This window comes from Trachinotus anak, unplaced genomic scaffold (genome assembly GCF_046630095.1).
Source record: "Trachinotus anak isolate AG129_WGS33_773 ecotype Australia unplaced genomic scaffold, CSIRO_AGI_Tana_v1 ptg000004l, whole genome shotgun sequence".
NCBI classification, from domain to species: domain Eukaryota; kingdom Metazoa; phylum Chordata; class Actinopteri; order Carangiformes; family Carangidae; genus Trachinotus; species Trachinotus anak.
Window position 1 is genome coordinate 9,226,749 of NW_027273855.1, and position 17,566 is coordinate 9,244,314.

Genomic DNA, 17,566 nt, shown 5'->3' on the forward strand with positions numbered 1-17,566 from the left:
ATAAATACAGCCAGTAAGCCCCGCCCCCCTAGCCGTTGACGATTTACTTGCTGGCTCGAGTTAGTTCAGGACTCCAGTTTCAAAGGTAGGGTTAGCATTTTTCTGCTTGTTAATTTGACTGTTCGCAATGTCCTTCCGTCTGCCGTAACATTAAACTACTCCGGCAACACTTCAGTTAAAATTCAGAAGTTACATGCGGTGGTTTCCGTGTCCTGCAGTCATGTTAACTGCAGACGATTACCAGCCGTGGACATACTACCAAGTCAAGCAGTAAATCTAAACAAACAGTAATGGTTAAGTCCCGAAATAAGTCGTAACAGCGATGTCACCATCAGCATATCCCCTCGAAAGATTTCAAATACAGTTTTAACGTCTTTTTAAAAAGCTTTTGAAGCATTTAAAGCGTGTTTTTCATCAAGGAGACGTGCCAAAAAATGCAGCGATGTACTGTAGCAGACTTATAGACCCTAGACTGTTTTTCTGATAAGTAGCGGTTACGAAATTGGCCTTACATTGTAAACATTTCATTCCAACTGGCCTTAAAAGATGAATTTGAAGGTTAGTGAAACTTAAAGCATCCTACTGTTTCTCACTTGTGGATTACTTGACGTCTCAGTTTTTTACTTAATTATTTCAGGCTGTTTGCTGAGGTGAGGTTGACACTAATACTGCTAGTGAGTGCCTGGTTTATTGATATGACCTAGATATGTCTCCTTGTCTTGGATTGAATGACAAGACTACACTTTCTCTCGCAATACGGAACATAAAAGACAAGACCAGAGAGTTTATAGCAGCCTTTTCTAGGTAACCTTTTACTCAGAGTCAACATGAACTCTGATACACACTCCCACATACACACACATATGCACACAGGCCATAGCTCATCTGTTTCTGTGCACACAAACAAAAACACATTTCCTTATAAGCTGACTTGGCATGATCTTGGCGTCTTATCAGGCTGAATCACAAGGTGAGACCACAGCAGAGGAGAATTACGTTACTGGTAGAAATGCTCAAGACTTAGACCAATTTAAGTTAAGATAAACCTCAGCAACAGAATCCTTAACAACAGTAAGTGAACCTTGACAAATAACCAGGGCTCCAGTTAAGGCGTATCTTGTTGCCCATTTAGCTGCTAGTAATTTTAAAACTTTCAATTTTGAGAGGGCTGAGGTGTGGCACAAGTAATAATTAGCATTCATGGGATCCAAAATGCCAATCAAAAGATGCTCTGTAACCCTTATATTGTATATCTAGCAGGGCACAAATTAGTGTTATCTCTGAAAATTTGATTTGATCTTTATTGCTGTCTATTAAAATATCACCAACAAAAGAAAGAAAACAACAAAGTAAGAAAAACACTGTGCATAATGCAACTGATGTCGGTCAACTGCAAGCATAGTATATCTTTAACCATAATGAACAATTGATGATATACAGTTTTGATGAAAAAAGATGTAGACAGAAGCAGAAGCTTATAATCACCAACAACTTTTTACCTTATATGTTATGCAGACTTATACATGTTAATTTCAATCAACACATCACATATACGAGTTTTAGTTTGAGTTCCAGATCCAACTTGCTCCCTCCAGTGTCTCCTTAAGTGTGTGTTGTTGTGATTTCCAGTGAATGAAGAAACCCCTTCCAGGAACAGGATGTTGTCTTTGGCCACACTAGGCCAAATTGGAGCCCGACGAGTTGTGACTGCGACTCAGGGGAGATTTATGAGGGACAGCAGATGCTTGTTTACCTGTCTGCCAGAATGTCACTTTATCCCCAAGAGCCGAAACATGGGGCCTTCCTTTTCTTGCTCCTCCACCAGCCAGTACAGATGCTGTAGTGCCTCAGCTGTTCATTGCAACTCTTCATCATCATCACATCAAAAAACACAGTCTTACAGTTATATTATTGTTGGGGCGGGGTCAGCGGGCTGCGTCCTTGCCAACCGCCTCACAGAAGATGCCCATGAGTCTGTGCTGCTGCTGGAGGCTGGGCCTAAGGACATGTTGTTAGGCAGCTTACGACTCTCATGGAAGATCCACATGCCAGCTGCGCTGACCTACAATCTTTGTGATGACAAGTACAGTAGTAAAATTATTTCACTTTCACTGGTTTTTAAATGTTTTTGTGCAGATGTATGAACCTATTTTATTTTGCCTTATTTACCTTGACAGACACTGTCATTAATTGGTAGACAATACCAATGTGTCTGTGTGTGTGTGTGTGTGTGTGTGTGCATAAACAAATTATTTGAATGCAAATTTAGAAAAAAAAACATCGTTTTGACTGTTTGACTTTTAAGTAAAATGTCAATCATAAAAAGTTCAATTGTAAAATGCTAACAAATTAATCATCCATGTATCACATAGGCAAAACATATTGGTCCAGTATTCTGATATTAGTTCTAGTATAATAAGATATTATCAAACTGTTTTTATAAGCAGTACACCAACAGATATCTACTCCATTTGATGCAATGCTGTATTTATTTTCATTTCTCTTTAGGTATAACTGGTACTACCACACTTTACCTCAGGCCCACATGGACAACCGGATAATGTACTGGCCGAGGGGCCGTGTTTGGGGTGGGTCCTCTTCACTCAACGCCATGGTGTACATTCGTGGACACGCTGAAGACTACAACCGCTGGCAGAGAGAGGGGGCTGAGGGCTGGGATTATGAACACTGTCTGCCTTACTTCAGAAAAGCTCAATGTCATGAGCTGGGAGAAAACAGGTACTTACAAAAATATCTGGAGGATTTGTTTTTTAGTACCTTTTGATTTATGTCCAGATTATTTTAATTTGCAGAAACCAAGTTTGAAGTGGAATTGTTGAGGTGCAAACGCTTCACATTTTTAGTTAAAAAATAAATAAAAACAATAAAAATCAGCTTTTACACAGTCCTATTGACATGCGGTTAGGTTTAGAATATCTGTGTAGTCTCCATTTAAAGGCTTCTTTTGTTATATCAGCCTGTAGAGATAAATTAGCTACAAGGAGGAATTGGGAGGTCAGGTAAGTTCCAGTGTCAAATGTTCATAATAAACAGCTTCAAAAATGGTTTTGATCTGATAGATTTTAGAAAGATAAATGTTTTTTTCTTTTGTGCAGGTAGAAGGGTCTCAACATATTTCAGCATTGCTTTTCAACCTTTGTGGGGGCCTTGACGTTACTATTTATTCATAAGCTCTGACTGTCAAAAATGAAATGTTCTCAGAAATGTACACAGCTATCAACAGACAAGTAGCACTGCTAATATTAAATGATTAATATCTTCTGTGGTATTGATCACTGAATACCTGTACATGATTCCCACAGACAAATGATGTTGTATTTTCAAATGTAACTATTCTTGGTGATATGTGAACTTTGATTCTTCTGTGTACTGTAGGTACCGAGGTGGCAGTGGACCTCTTCATGTGTCCAGAGGGAAGACCAACCATCCTCTTCACAAGGCTTTTATTGAGGCAGGGCAGCAGGCAGGGTACCCCCTCACTGATGATATGAATGGATACCAACAGGAAGGCTTTGGCTGGATGGACATGACCATTTTTAAAGGTTTTAGGAAAAATTTACTGTAATTAAAGGATCTTTAAATTATTAACAAGTATGCATTTATTCAGCATGCCTTTTATGAACCAGTCCCTTATAATGTCTGCATCTCACTGCCCAAATCTGCCTTATAGGGAAGAGGTGGAGTACAGCCAGTGCTTACCTTAGACCTGTCCTGGGTCGACCCAACTTGAAGACAGAGGTGTGCTGCCTGACCACCAAGATCCTGTTTGATGGAAACTGTGCTGTAGGAGTGGAATACATACAGAAGGGACAGAAGAAAAGGGTAAGATGGATAGATTTTAAAAGATTGGGAAAATTATGTTGTGAAAGGTGATTATTAATTAAAAAAAACTGACTTCAGTGATCCCCTGATTTTTCATTAAGCACCACAAATTTGGTAGTTCCACAATATTCAAATGAGTTTGAGGTTGACATTTCCATTTTATAATTGCCATTTTGAGCAAGTTGGCATGCTTGCATTAGCATTTCTATAAAGGCACGGCTGTAGACTCTTAATCTCTTTGTACGATTTACTCGTCAGTTTTCCTGTTCTCTCCTCAGGTGTTTGCAGATAAAGAGGTGATATTGAGCGGAGGAGCAATCAACTCCCCTCAACTTCTTATGCTGTCTGGAGTGGCAAACGCTGACGACCTGAAACAACTCAACATCCCTGTGGTTCAGCATTTACCAGGTATATTTTATGTACTTAGAGATATTTATTAAGCATGTAAGCATTTGCAAAAATCCAATTTCAATAAACTGAAATGGAATAAGAAAACTAACTTCATAAACATTAATTTTCACCTGTTATAGTGCTCACACCAGACTTAAGATAACTGGTTGTAATGCCTGTGTGTATTTTCTTTGACTTGTACTCTTCTGTCTGTTGTTTCTCAGGTGTTGGCAGTAACCTGCAGGATCATTTGGAGCTGTACGTCCAGCAGCAGTGCACTCGGCCTATCACCCTATACAAGGCGCAGAAACCTTTCCACATGGTCAAGATAGGCCTTGAGTGGCTTAGTCTGTTCACTGGTAACCAAAGGCACCTACACGTGCATATTGGAACACACACATTCTCCTAGATGCTCTACAAAAGTAATGGATTTCAGTGAGATTTTATCACTAAATAGGCATTATTTTTGAAAATGTATTAATATCATTTGAAGTCCCCTTCGCTCAAGTAAATTTCACTTAATCTGTGCTCATCATTAAATCAGGGAATATCAGTTATATACAGTTATAGTTAATATAAACTCTGTGTCTTAAAATATACCATTAATGGAGTTTGAGGAAGGCTGTGTATTTCCTAATTAACATGCATGCAATATTCACAGCTTGTTTTCTTTTTTTAATTTTATTTTTTTAACATAACAACATAATTTAGTCTGTAGATTTTATGCATTGTTAATAACATCTTAAGTTGTTTCTCTCCCCATAAATGATAACCAACCAGAAGGAATTATTCATCATCAAGTAAAGAAAAGAAACATAAATCTGCCAACTGAAATCTACTAACAAGATTCAGTTTTTTATAACTTAAGCACAAGCCTTCACAGCTCAGATAATCATGTACACACAAGAAACAGCTGGCTGTAAATCTTTGGGCCAACACTTCTGCACAGGATGTTTGCCTGCAGTACTGGTTTGTTTTTTAAAGGCTGCTAGTAGGCATGTTTTAATTCAAAGTCATGGCCTGGAGAGCCAGCTATGTGCACCATAGCTATTTGTGCACCCAACTGCTATTTGGCAGCATTCATAAAGTTCTTTTAAAGAGCTGTCCTAATCAAAGGAATCAAAAAAACATGCAGTGAAATAGCATTAACTGTCACATAATACAGTTGGTTGGCTGGTGGGTGAGGTTATTACACGTCATTGTGGCAGGAAGTTTTGTAGTGCGGGTGGTAGCTTCACGATAAGGAGAAGGAGTGGGAAGGGGTAGTCTTTCAACAAAACAAGTCAAGAATGTTACAAGGCCTGATACACATTTACTATCACAAACTACATATATCTCATCACTGGCAACTCATCAGACACACCGACAGTCAAGACAAGACAGAGACTGAAATCTTACAACACTACCTGCCAACACAAACCTCCATAATTATGGAGTCATATGTTCTGATATGTTGGAAAGATAGAAGTCACCTGTCTGTGTCATTGTCTCTCCTAGGTTATGGAGCAACAGCCCACTTGGAGAGTGGAGGGTTCATCCGCAGTCGGCCACACATCACACACCCCGACATTCAGTTTCACTTCCTGCCCTCTCAGGTCATCGACCACGGACGAGTTGCCTCCAAGATAGAGGCCTATCAGGTGTGTGTGAATTGTACTAAGGAAATGGTGACTGCTCTTTGTGCAGGTAGAAAATGTGATGAAGGTTTAATGAAAAACTAATATTGATATTAGCATTTGTGTGTGTGGCAGTTATCAGGATGTATGAGTATGTTGTCATTTTGTTGTACAGGGAAAATTTCGAGGAACAAACTCATATATATTAATGCACCTGTACCCACTAACACTGCCCCACAATCACTCGTGACTAGATTAAACGCTCATACAGTGCACAGGGCACAAAGGAGTGTTTACACAGTCATGCATGCTGTTCCATGGAAAACCACTGTTACCTCCACTGAGTTTATGAAACAACAGGAGTTTACTCGAAATTTCAGATGTTGGCCTATTGACACTTAGGCTGCAGTATCTTTTCCAGAGATCTGTCCTGTCAGTCGGGCATTAATAGGCCCTGTTCAAACCTGGCATTAACATATCTTCAGTGATCCGATCACAAATAGACAGCTTTATATGTAAATAAACAGGTATGTGTTGTTTTTAGCCAATCTAAAAACCAATCTAATGGATGGGTCCATTTTTTGTGTGTGCGTGTGTGTGTGTGTGTGTGTGTGTGTGTGTGTGTGTGTGTGTGTGTGTGTGTGTGTGTGTGTGTGTGTGTGTGTGGAAGAGTGAGAGAGAGAGAGAGCGAGTGGTACAGAGAGATTGAGCGAATCAATTAGCTGCTCACAGATCTACAAAGAAAAAAGGTTTTATCCATTTGAAATAGTGAAATATTTTTGGTTCATTATGTAACTGTGTGGCGACTAATCAGACTGTGGCAGAGGACATCAGTAGAGTAGACGTTCCTTGAATGTGGCCCAGGATGCATTTGCATTCACACTGAATAAGGTCACATGTGCCTCCGAACCTCCGAATGTGGTCAGATCTCAAATGCGTCACACCTGTACTTGTCCACTTGTGATTGGATCACCCGAGATGGATCTTAATGCCAAGTTTGATGTTGTGGTAATTTTCACTAAAGATGATGGACATAGTAAAATAAAATGATCAAGCAGCATCAAAATACATTCTGCAATGTGTTATGTGATTTAAGATGATTAAGATGTGCTGTAAGCAAATAATATGCATTAGAATATCATTTGTGATTATGATGAGCATCGGTCTGAGCAAATGTGAGATAACATCCACCTGGGGAGATAAGGGTGTGAGAAAGGAGGGGGAATATGGCTCTCAGTAGCACTCACCAGAGATGACTAGTGCTAGGATACAGGCACTTTGGGTAACTGAGATGTGAAAGCACCCTGGTAAAAAGACTACTGGCAGTTGGCAGGCCTCAGAGGACAGGTGCAGACACCAGTAATCCCATGGGAAAGAGAAGTTGTTTTGAAAAAGAGAGTGGATCCTCCACCTAAGAGAATGGTATAAGGGATGAGGGTTAAACATTGTATATTCAGTTGAGCTCTAGAGCCAGCTTGGGTTTATTTCTTGTGCTGAGAATAAAATCTATTGCATTGCACTGTCTGTCTCTAGTGAGTTTTTGAGCTTATTGGGACTTCAACTGTTGTGCATCTGAGTTGGAAGAACAGTGTTGGAGTGGAGGCTCAGACTTAGTCTCTGGCCCACAACTGAGCCATCCCATCAACAGTGAACACGGCCATGGAGTCCCACATTCTGAGCACTAGGTGTTTTTTAATGTAAACAGAGAAATAAAAATAAGTGTCAGCAAAATTATGATCAGGTTATTTGTGGTTAAAGAATTGGCTTTGTGTTTTACAAATCAGTGAATGCAGGATCCCTAAACAGCTAGAAAAGAAAAGTTTACATGTATGTACCAATATGTACTGAATGTTGGCATGGTCAAAAAAACATAGTGGTTGCTTTACTTACACCACTGTTTCAAAGTCCTCATTTAGCAGAAATAACACTGAGTCTTAGTGCTCGGATTTTCAAGGAACATCTGTTTCTGGAAAAACTTTCCGTTGCACAAATATGGTGTAAAGTTTACTTTGGGGTTTTTGCAAGTCTGCACAGTTTCCATATACCATACTAGCCCGAGTGTGTGCCTCTCATGTTTCACCATTACATTCACTGGGCCAAGCATTGTTTTTTCTGAAAAATAAAAACTTGGCGATGTTTGGAAAAACTGAAAAGATCTGAAGCCACTTCCAGAACCCCAAAAGAAGATCTCTGTGAGACTGAAATGTTGAGTTGTAAAATTCACTTTACTGGGAGCTATCAGTACAGTGCGCAGACCTTTGTCTGACTTTTACCTTGAGTTTGTTCTTTTTTGTTCCGGCACCTGTGTAAGTTTTTTGGATGTGTGTGCTCTACACAGGATTTGTCTTCAGATTCCTCAATGTTTTGTCTGGATGAAAAAATATTCTGTCTACTGCATGATTTTTTAAAAAAAGGAAAAAAATTAAAAGATTTTAGCCGATTAAATGAAAATAATGAATTATTGTTTATGCTTATCAAAATTTATGGTTTATTGTATTATTTCATTTTCTTGCTCTTTTTGAGATCACTTTTATTGTTTGTGTTGTAGGTTCATGTTGGACCAATGAGAAGCACTAGTATCGGCTGGATGAAGCTGAAGAGCACCAACCCTCTGGATCACCCGAATCTTCAGCCAAACTATCTCTCCACTGGTAAGATTCAGTCCCTGAAATCTCAAGAACCAATCTCCCAAACATCATTAGTCTTCTCAATCAGTATGAGAACTACCCAAAGGACAGCTATCGCTGGATGTACTTTTTGTACATGGTACAAAATGTACATTTTGCATAGACTCTTCTCTTTGACAGCTGAGTCCCCAGTTAGGAGGATGATAGTCATTTGAAATATTTGTTCTATTGCTTCATTACTGTAATAAATATTCACATCTTAAAGTGTATGGAAAGTTATTTTAGGTTGAAGCTTGGAGTTGGGTTGACAAACTTATACCTCATTTAGCAGAATTTTAAACTAATTTATAAAGCCAGTTTTTGATTTAGATCTTTTCTATCATCTGCTTTCCTCACAGATATTGATGTGTGGGAGTTTAGGGAGTGTGTTAAACTCTCCAGAGAGATTTTTGCCCAGAAGGCCTTTGACCCGTTCCGTGGTCCCGAAGTCCAGCCCGGTCCTCAGGTACAATCTGACACCGACATCGATGCTTTTGTCCGCCAAAAGGCAGACAGTGCCTACCACCCGTCCTGCACCTGCAAAATGGGTTCTCCCTCTGACCCGATGGCGGTCGTTGACTCAAACACACGGGTACTGGGTCTGGAGCGGCTGCGCGTAGTCGATGCCTCCATCATGCCCAGCATCGTCAGCGGCAACCTGAACTCTCCTACCATCATGATAGCAGAGAAGGCTGCTGACATCATCAGAGGTCGCCCGCCTCTTGTTGACCCAGGGGTTCCCGTGTACCATCCATCGACACTCGACACGCAGAGATGAAAACACAGTAAAGGATATGTGTAGGTCAGAAACAGTTCACAACACAATCAGTCATTAGGCAACAACAGCAGTGTGAAATGTACGCACCCACGTAAATTGAAAAAACTATCAGTCACCTTCAACATAAAAGCAGTGCAGTTGTATTGTGTGCATGATATGCACTTATTTACGTTTGATTACTTATTTCCCATTGACCTCACGCTGGCCAGTCAGAAACGGCCAGTGGGCCGGATGTGGCTGTATAATGCCCAGGTATGACCTGGATGGTGAGATTTCAATGACTAAACCAGTTGTTTGCTCAGGTTCACTGAGTTGACTCATCAAACAGAAAGGGACTGGACTAAGCAATGCTCAAGTTCAACAGATTTGGAAACAAATGTACCTTTATGAGACACTTGATTTTACATAGAACTTGACTAAACGTTATAAATACTGACATTTATAGAGTCAGCTGTTTGCTGGCATTTCATGCAGCACAATGTGGTTGCTGGGAAAGATGATGAGCATTTGCATAATTACTGTAAATGTTATGCGATCTGTTCTGAAGAAAATTTAATGTCCCTTGTATTACCTTGTGAAATATGAATAATGCACCGACTGTAGAATTTGTGGGTGCGCTCTTCACTGTAGCTGGAACAAGATGTAATTTTTAAGCATTATAAAAAAAAAAGGAAAAAAAAAGAATCTAATTCTGATATAAATGATGCCTCTAACGTGTCTTAGGTAACATTTCGACCACACTGTCCTCCTGAGATAGCCCACAGCAAGGTTACAAGTTAAATCCCACAGCACATAATTTTTTTTTTAATAGGTCTCAAGTTTCAAAATGGAAAACTGTGACCTCTTTCTTCAGTGATCATGACTCTCTTTCTCGTTGTTTGACTGATTATCAGTAACCTGGGTTTCATGTAGACTGTTTACCCAAACAGTTCCTGCAGCACTTTTTGTTTTTCTGTTATCTCAGTTATCACCAAGGTAACATTCTTGCTTCTGAGAACTTTCAGATTGGACAGTTTGATAAAAAAAATGTTTTCATAAGTTTGTTGCACACATCTTGAATCAGTGTGAAGATTCTAAAAAACATTTATTTAAATCCACTTATAAAAAATAGCAATTTAGCCTCTCTTGTCTTGTTTGACAGTAGAGTCTTGAAACTGAAACTGAAATTTCATCAGTACTCTTGTGCATTTCATCAGGTCTCTTGTGAATTCCACAGTATGCACACCACCCCCACCAGGTATTGAGACTTCATTAAGTTGCTGATGTATCAGACATGCATTTGACAACCAGGCGTCTGCCTCAGGCAATAACAAAAAAGATAAAATTAATATTATATTAATAATAATGGGACACTTCTGTCTCACACTCAACAGCCCCAAACTCATATTTTTTTAACCTTTGGAAAGATTAAAAGCTTATTTTCTGTTTTGGTCTGGGTTCTGAAATTGATTCAGTTTGCTCTGATCAGGTCTTATACTCAACTGGCCCTGGACTTGAGTTGACTTGGACCTGTCAGCAGTAGAGATTAAATGACTCACCCACATCATAGTCTTCTCAGGAAAGTAGGCTTGTTTTCTGGCAGTGGTTGGTAAACATCCTCACATTGTTGATGAAAAGACTAGACAAGCAAACCTATCAAAAAAAGTTGCCTATTTGCATTCTCCCCCAAAAAAGACTTTGTTAGACTATCAGAGTCTGACTTGAAGCTATTACACTGCTATACATGGTTTTTCTAGATTTCAGCAGTGGGCACAACTTTAAGCAGTGAAAGGAACAATCTTTTTAAATAGTGATCCAGCTTTTAGTTGCCTTTCAGGTCAGCCCAGTCTGGCGGCTGTTTAATCTCAGTAGCAATAAATGAAATTTATATCTCAGAATATCAAATCTGCATAATTATAGATATTGTGTTATATTATACACTAAAACATACACTTGTATACAGAAGAAGTGATTTTGTTTATGTTTACAAATATGCTTTTGAAGATAAAATAAAATGAAGTATGGTGCCTAAGATCATTATGGTCTGATGTGAATGTGAATCACTGTACATACAGTATGTGAAATTAGTGTGAAAATTCGTACAGCTTACAAGTGTGCATGATTTTTTTTTGGTATTCATTGTAAGCAAGCACTAGAAACTGTCCTGACCTTGTCCTCATTACTTTATTCAGTGGTCCTTAAAGAAATCCTTCTTCAAGCAGGTTCATTGTCATTTCAGGTGAGAATTCAGATGTACAAAACAGGGTTTTTTTTTTGTTTTTTTTTATTGGTACAAAATCTCTAAGACACTAGTACTTATGCTACAAAGTAGTTGGAGATGTGTGTTGTTTTTTTTTTTAAATTTTCATACACCAAATTGGTGAAAAGCAGAAATCTTCAAGTTCATTACTTAGTTACAAACACTGTTCAGATTTCATACATTGTCGTCATTTCATAAGCATCTGTAAAGCAGTGGAACAGTACAAAAATAAAGCTGCCAAAAAAGCTTTGGGTTCGTGTTTTTTGTCACTATGCTTCTTTTAAATACAACTCTAAATCATCACCCATCTGGAGAGTTGTACTGTGAATTTTTTTCTGAGTTCCTGACAAGTCAAGAGCCGCGGGATTTGGTTTTATCGACTCAAAAAGTTAAAAAGTCTGAACTGTACAAAGTCATTGATTTTATTAAAATACCGATGTTTGTAAAACTAATGAACAATTAATGATGACAATATGACATTTTTTAAATAAAACATTTTGTGTTGATCCAGTAATTAGTAACTGTGTCAGTCAACATCAGACAGAAGCTCAGGAAAACATGGCGGACCCTCAAGCAGGAGGGACCTGATTCACAGAAACTGTCACAAGTTTGATCCCCACAACAACCAGAGTGTCAATCACACAGTAAAAGACACTGCAGCTCTGCGTTCTTCAGGGTGCATTGACTGCAGTTTCAGAGGGATGCGTAGCAAAAATCCAAATTTCTGCTTACAGTGTGTGTGTAATATGGCTTTTGAGGTGCTCTTAATTATTCTAAAACATATTTAAAAAGGTCATTTGAATCCAAGTAAGTAAAACAGAATCTGTTGGCTGTATTTCCACAAAATGATGACATTTTGGTGTTAATGTGTAATTTTGTGTGTAAATTGTGTGTCTTTTCTGAAGCTAGTTGTTCAGATTTCAGCACTGCACATTACAGAAATCACCTGTCAGTCGAATACCGAGATGACTTTCCTGTCTTTGGAGGTTTTGGATGTCTTGAGTATGCTCCTCAAATAATCATTTACCGACCATAACTTGGAACTGTGGAACACCCATAAGGTGGCCAATCAGAGCAATCATTGCAGAAAACTATGTTCATGAATGTGTTTCACATTATTTCTACTTCAGAAATTGTTTTTCTTTCATTTTGTGCAGATGCAGCCATTGCCACACAGTTTCCCTGACACATTAACCAACACACCTGGAAAGATACTGAGGTAATAAAAATAATATGTGTTAGGTTTAATTAAACACAATTTACATGCAGTTAGAAAATGCACAAGTCATATTTACCAGCTGGCCACTAAAACCTGTATATATGAATCTTCTGAGAAGAGAAGAGAGGAGTGCATTTGCAGTGCATGTGAAGAATAATGCAGATACCAACTCATGTCTTGTTTCAGGTTAGATTCATCTGTACATTAATCATACCACCCAACAGCAAACTTTTTTTTTTCAATATCTGCATCAGTCATGTTCAGACACACACCACTGTACACAAATGTATTTGGAAAAATATTTGAATATTGATGTGCACATAAATGCACTCAATGATCCCTTGATTTGGTTTTATATTTGAAGGAGCCCTTTGTTTGTACAGATTGAACATGTTGTCCTGACAACAGTGTTTAGATTGAGGAAAAAAGGAAACCATGATCCACAACCCAGTGTTGATTTTTAAAAGCTGACCTGAAGACTTTGTTACAGTTGGTAGTGGTATACAAACACTGGTTAGTGGTGGAGCTGGTGTGCAGAACAGCAGGTGAGAAGTGTTGCTTCTGTTCAGTGTTTTTATCTATGAGCAGGTTGTGTAGTTCTCCCCTCAGAGAAGCAGCTGTTTTGGACATCTTGTGATCTGAAACTGGTGCTGGAACAAAGAGAACTCCTACAATTAAAATTCCAAGATCATATTATATACACCCAATAACAATGTAATGAATTTATATATTATCAGGAAAAAAAAAAAAAATCCCCCTTTCTGTTGTGGCGTTCATGTGCCAGACCTCTGTGTTTCAATCTGCTTACTTCAGCTGACTCATCATGAAATAAGCACTCAGGTGCCTGAGAGATGAAACACATCGATTTTCACATTCTGAGATTCACAGAAAAAAAGATTTCCAGCTGTCAAAGACATAAAAATGTTGAGCCAAACATGACTTGGGGTAAGTGTGCTTCCACTATGAAGAAGAATGTCTGGATCATATTTGTTTTTTTGTACAAACGTATTATTAATCAAAGTATAATGTATCAATGTAACATACCATACTTGTAAGTCTCACATGATGCAGCGTTGTACTGTATGTGCGATAGGGCTGGCACTTTTTCAAAACTAATTTTTCAAAACTTCTCTTTCCAATAGCATGAAGCAGGTGTGAATAAAGAATCATTGCATATTCTGAGTGAACATTGTAACAGTCTCTCCTCATTTTTCAAGGGGCTTTGGGTTAATGGGGTTAATTATCACCATGGAAACAAGTCTGTGACGCTGTAATAATATTTTCATTCTTCTTTGTTTTCATAATGTTTGAAGCAGTAAAATTAAAACGTGTGTGAATGGCTGATTTTATATGTGTTTTGTTGGTATAATGGGGGGAGGAGACTCACATGTTTTGTTGTGTGTCATATCACCATGCACATGAAACGTAAGGATATGCCTGAGGACAAAGTCTTTCTCATTGATATGTGATTTCCTTTTAAGGTCAAAAGACGAACAATGTTTAAACCCCGAAACCCTGAACAGGCAATCCAGAGCAGCTCCCACATTCACTGGCTGGAGTGGCTTTCTTCGGATAAACCTGCTCGCTGCTCTGTGCTGAGATGAGTTGAAATAAAGTGAAATAAAGTGACCAAAAAAAAAAAAAAAAAAAAAAAACATATATATATATATAAATTAAAAAAAAAAAAATATATATATATATATATATATATATTTTTTTTTATTATTTATTTATTTATGATGTTTTGTTTTTTGTGTGTGTGTTATATGAGCTGTGGAGGCCAAAATGTAATGTGAAGAATGAGCATCAGATCAAAAATGTGTCTGTTTTTATGACCAATGAAAGGTTAAAAAATCACACATAGTATACATGAAATAAAACTCAGTTGAATACAGGGAATCTTGGAATCATTGAACAGCCAAAAACAATTTGGAGCAGGACAAATGTAACTTTGCAAAGGCAGCTCACACATTTTTGAGACATCAATGTACCACGCACTGGCCTGTCACTGGTGTTTGTTTATAGCATTTAAATTGAAGAACAGGATGAATGTTCTGGCAAAATAATATCTAAAATTGTTTTGGTAAAATCTGTTTCTGAATAAATGTAATGCAAGAAACATTGAACACATTGTAGTCTGTAAGTGACTCTCAATGTGGGACTCATGGCCTTGTTTATGCATAGTCACATAGGACAGTGCAGCAGAACAATAAAAGGCCCACAATCCCAACCTTGTTCATCCAGTACTGTATGGATGCTAACATCCTCACACTGCAGCTGAAAGTATCAAATTTAACCTGGTACTCTTTGTCAAATCTAGTGTTTTGGAGACCAGAGACAAAACAAAAATATATACAGGCCATATATACAAATAACCAAGCACTTGGAACTGCATACAACTCCCCAGAGTATACCATACTGTCTGGCTTTTAGCTGCAGTTGATGTTGTTGGGAAAGCCAACCTCACAAGCTTTGGGCTGGCTTTGTCAGGCTGCTAGATTATTCTGCTGCATCAAATCAATGTTAGATGTTGAAAAAATTGAAAACAAGGAGTGTTATGAATCATTGCTAAATAACAGGCGGGCTGGCAAGTAGTTTGATTCTCTCTAGTTTTAATATTTGCTGAATTCATCTAATTATTTCCATAAATCTAACTGTTTCTTTCATCTCTCTTCCATTTTCTACTCCACAGAAAGAGAAAACAAGGCACTTTGTTCTCTTATCTGTTCATGTTTTAAATTTTCTGTCTATTGCAGGATGCACTTGAACAGAGACGTCCCCTCCATGTGGAACAGAAGCAGAAATTCAACTGAGAAAAACCTAAATAATGCAGTGTGAGCCACTGCTATAGTGACGTGATGCATATCATTTCATCTGTTAAGTCCTCCTCGCATTTCACAGCCATGCATGACTCCTCATCACTGTAGTCACGGATACAGCGGTCTCTAAGATGTGTGGTGGCATGTGGGTCCGAGATGATGTCCCCCATCCCCCCACTGTTGCCATTACCCATACTCCCATTCATGAGATTACTAGCGGCACTCTCCATCTCATCAATGGTCATCTTGCAGGCATCCGCAATCTCATGTTTCGTCGCTGACACAAACTTGGGGTCTCTGGCGTATTTACCCAGACCCTCAGAGATCAACACCTGAGACCAAGAGAAAAATAATCAGAGCTGAAAACCGATGGATTTTATCAGTAAACTCACATCAGGCATCACCCATCAGAATTTGTCAGCATCATGAACATTTGTGGCTTTCAAAACTGTGTGTGCATGTAGGTGTGGTATTCATTGAGTCAGTATGAGCACACAGATGGTTCTCAAACAGACTCTAAAGACATTTGTTACGGCTGTTGAGCCGTGTGTAGGTGTGGTTGTGTGTTTCCCTCCTCTCATTCCAGGTATCCGCCTTCTTTTTCCCCTCCCCCGTTCTCATGGTAAGTGAACCCACCAGTGTTCACTTAACTAATCATTATCATATTTAAATCATCATATTTAAAGTTCGAGGAGGAACCTAGTCAGTGCCAGTGGGCCATTCGGCAGCTTGAGTGCTGTGTGTGTGAGAGCTGTGAGCAGTTGTTGTGTACCGGATTCAGTAGAGTTGTTAACCCGGGTCTTGGTGCTAATTTAATTCTTTGTTGTATTTCTGTTTCAGGCAGAACGACCACTTCCTTCCAAAGAAGTCCGCTTTTCGTTGATGTTTCTTTGTGTTAGTCACTGTAAATAAATTCTTTTTTTTGTATACCTCTGCCTCCTCCTTTCCTTTTCCCTGGGTTTAAATTTGTGTTACTCCCCACATCCCCTGGCCAAATAGGGACGTAACAACATTTATTACAGTTATTATTTTTTGTCCAAAGTGACATACAATCCAAGCCAAATCTGCCCAAAACATTCAGTTTCAAGAGCCACAAGACTGCAGGTACATGAAGACACAGGTGCCTAGAAATTTGCATATTAGTTCTGGAGGAGGTTGGTTTTGAATTTTGAAGACATGAGAAATTTAGCAGACCAAATTGAGTTTGGTGACTTATTTCACTACCAGTGCAAAATTAGATTTCCTGCCTTTTAATTTGGAGATCATAGTAAAAACGTGAATGACGGAATTCATGTTGGTGAGTGCTGTGCTCGTAGCTACTCTGTAGGTGAGCCTTAGTGACTGGAATGAAAAGTAATAAAAGGTGGAGTGACATGAGCTGTTTTTGGCTGGTTGAAGATGAGACAATGCTGCTGCATTTTGGACCATTTGCAAAGGCTTTACTGAGCACGCTGGCAGCCATGCCATCAAGGTGTGACAATAATAATAGAGATAATAATGTCTACTCACAGCCTCCACCAGACTGTTGGCACTGCCTTGCTTCTGCAGGAAAAGTGTGCAGCTCTCTGCAGGCAACTGCAGACGTGATGGAGAGTGGCTGTGGCTGAGAGGGCCATCTTGGCCATCTGTGTACCACGAGCTCCTCTTCCCTGCTCTGGGGATGCTGCTGACACTGCTGGGACTGCGCCAGTCCACCTGAGTACAAACCCACCCGCACGCACGCACGCACGCACGCACGCACGCACGCACGCACGCACGCACGCACGCACACACACACACACACATACACACACACATACACACACACACACACATACACATACACATACACATACACACGCACGCACGCACGCACGCACGCACGCACGCACACACACACACACAAACACACACACACACACACGAAGGCATTCATTTTTAAGACACTGACTGAGATGTTATAAAGCATATTACCAACAGAGACACTGATCCATTCCTGGGATAAAATTGATTGATT

General features: G+C 39.1%; 2 protein-coding genes across 3 annotated transcripts in view; one reads left to right on the top strand and one right to left on the bottom strand.

The window, feature by feature from the left end:
* Positions 1-30: 30 nt before the first annotated feature.
* Positions 31-11,637, top strand: chdh (choline dehydrogenase). 2 transcript variants are annotated; one of them, XM_071475645.1, is made up of 10 exons: positions 31-85; positions 1,630-2,083; positions 2,509-2,739; positions 3,397-3,563; positions 3,692-3,843; positions 4,122-4,251; positions 4,458-4,592; positions 5,731-5,873; positions 8,398-8,500; positions 8,875-11,637. In XM_071475645.1, exons 2-10 carry the CDS (start codon positions 1,659-1,661, stop codon positions 9,291-9,293), a joined length of 1,905 nt encoding a protein of 634 aa, XP_071331746.1. In that variant the 5' UTR covers positions 31-85; positions 1,630-1,658; the 3' UTR covers positions 9,294-11,637. The 2 variants fall into 2 exon arrangements, with proteins under 2 accessions (XP_071331746.1, XP_071331747.1); XM_071475646.1 differs by lacking the exon at positions 31-85 and adding an exon at positions 587-804.
* Positions 11,638-14,562: 2,925 nt separating this feature from the next.
* The window catches only part of cacna1db (calcium channel, voltage-dependent, L type, alpha 1D subunit, b), a 131,944-nt gene continuing 128,940 nt past the window's right edge, over positions 14,563-17,566 (bottom strand). Inside the window, exons 50-51 of the mRNA XM_071475653.1 lie at positions 17,080-17,265; positions 14,563-15,902 (exon numbers count right to left, since the gene is read on the bottom strand). Of these exons, the coding sequence (XP_071331754.1) occupies positions 15,597-15,902; positions 17,080-17,265 (492 nt within the window). The 3' untranslated portion in view covers positions 14,563-15,596. The remainder of the gene's footprint in view (positions 15,903-17,079; positions 17,266-17,566) is intronic.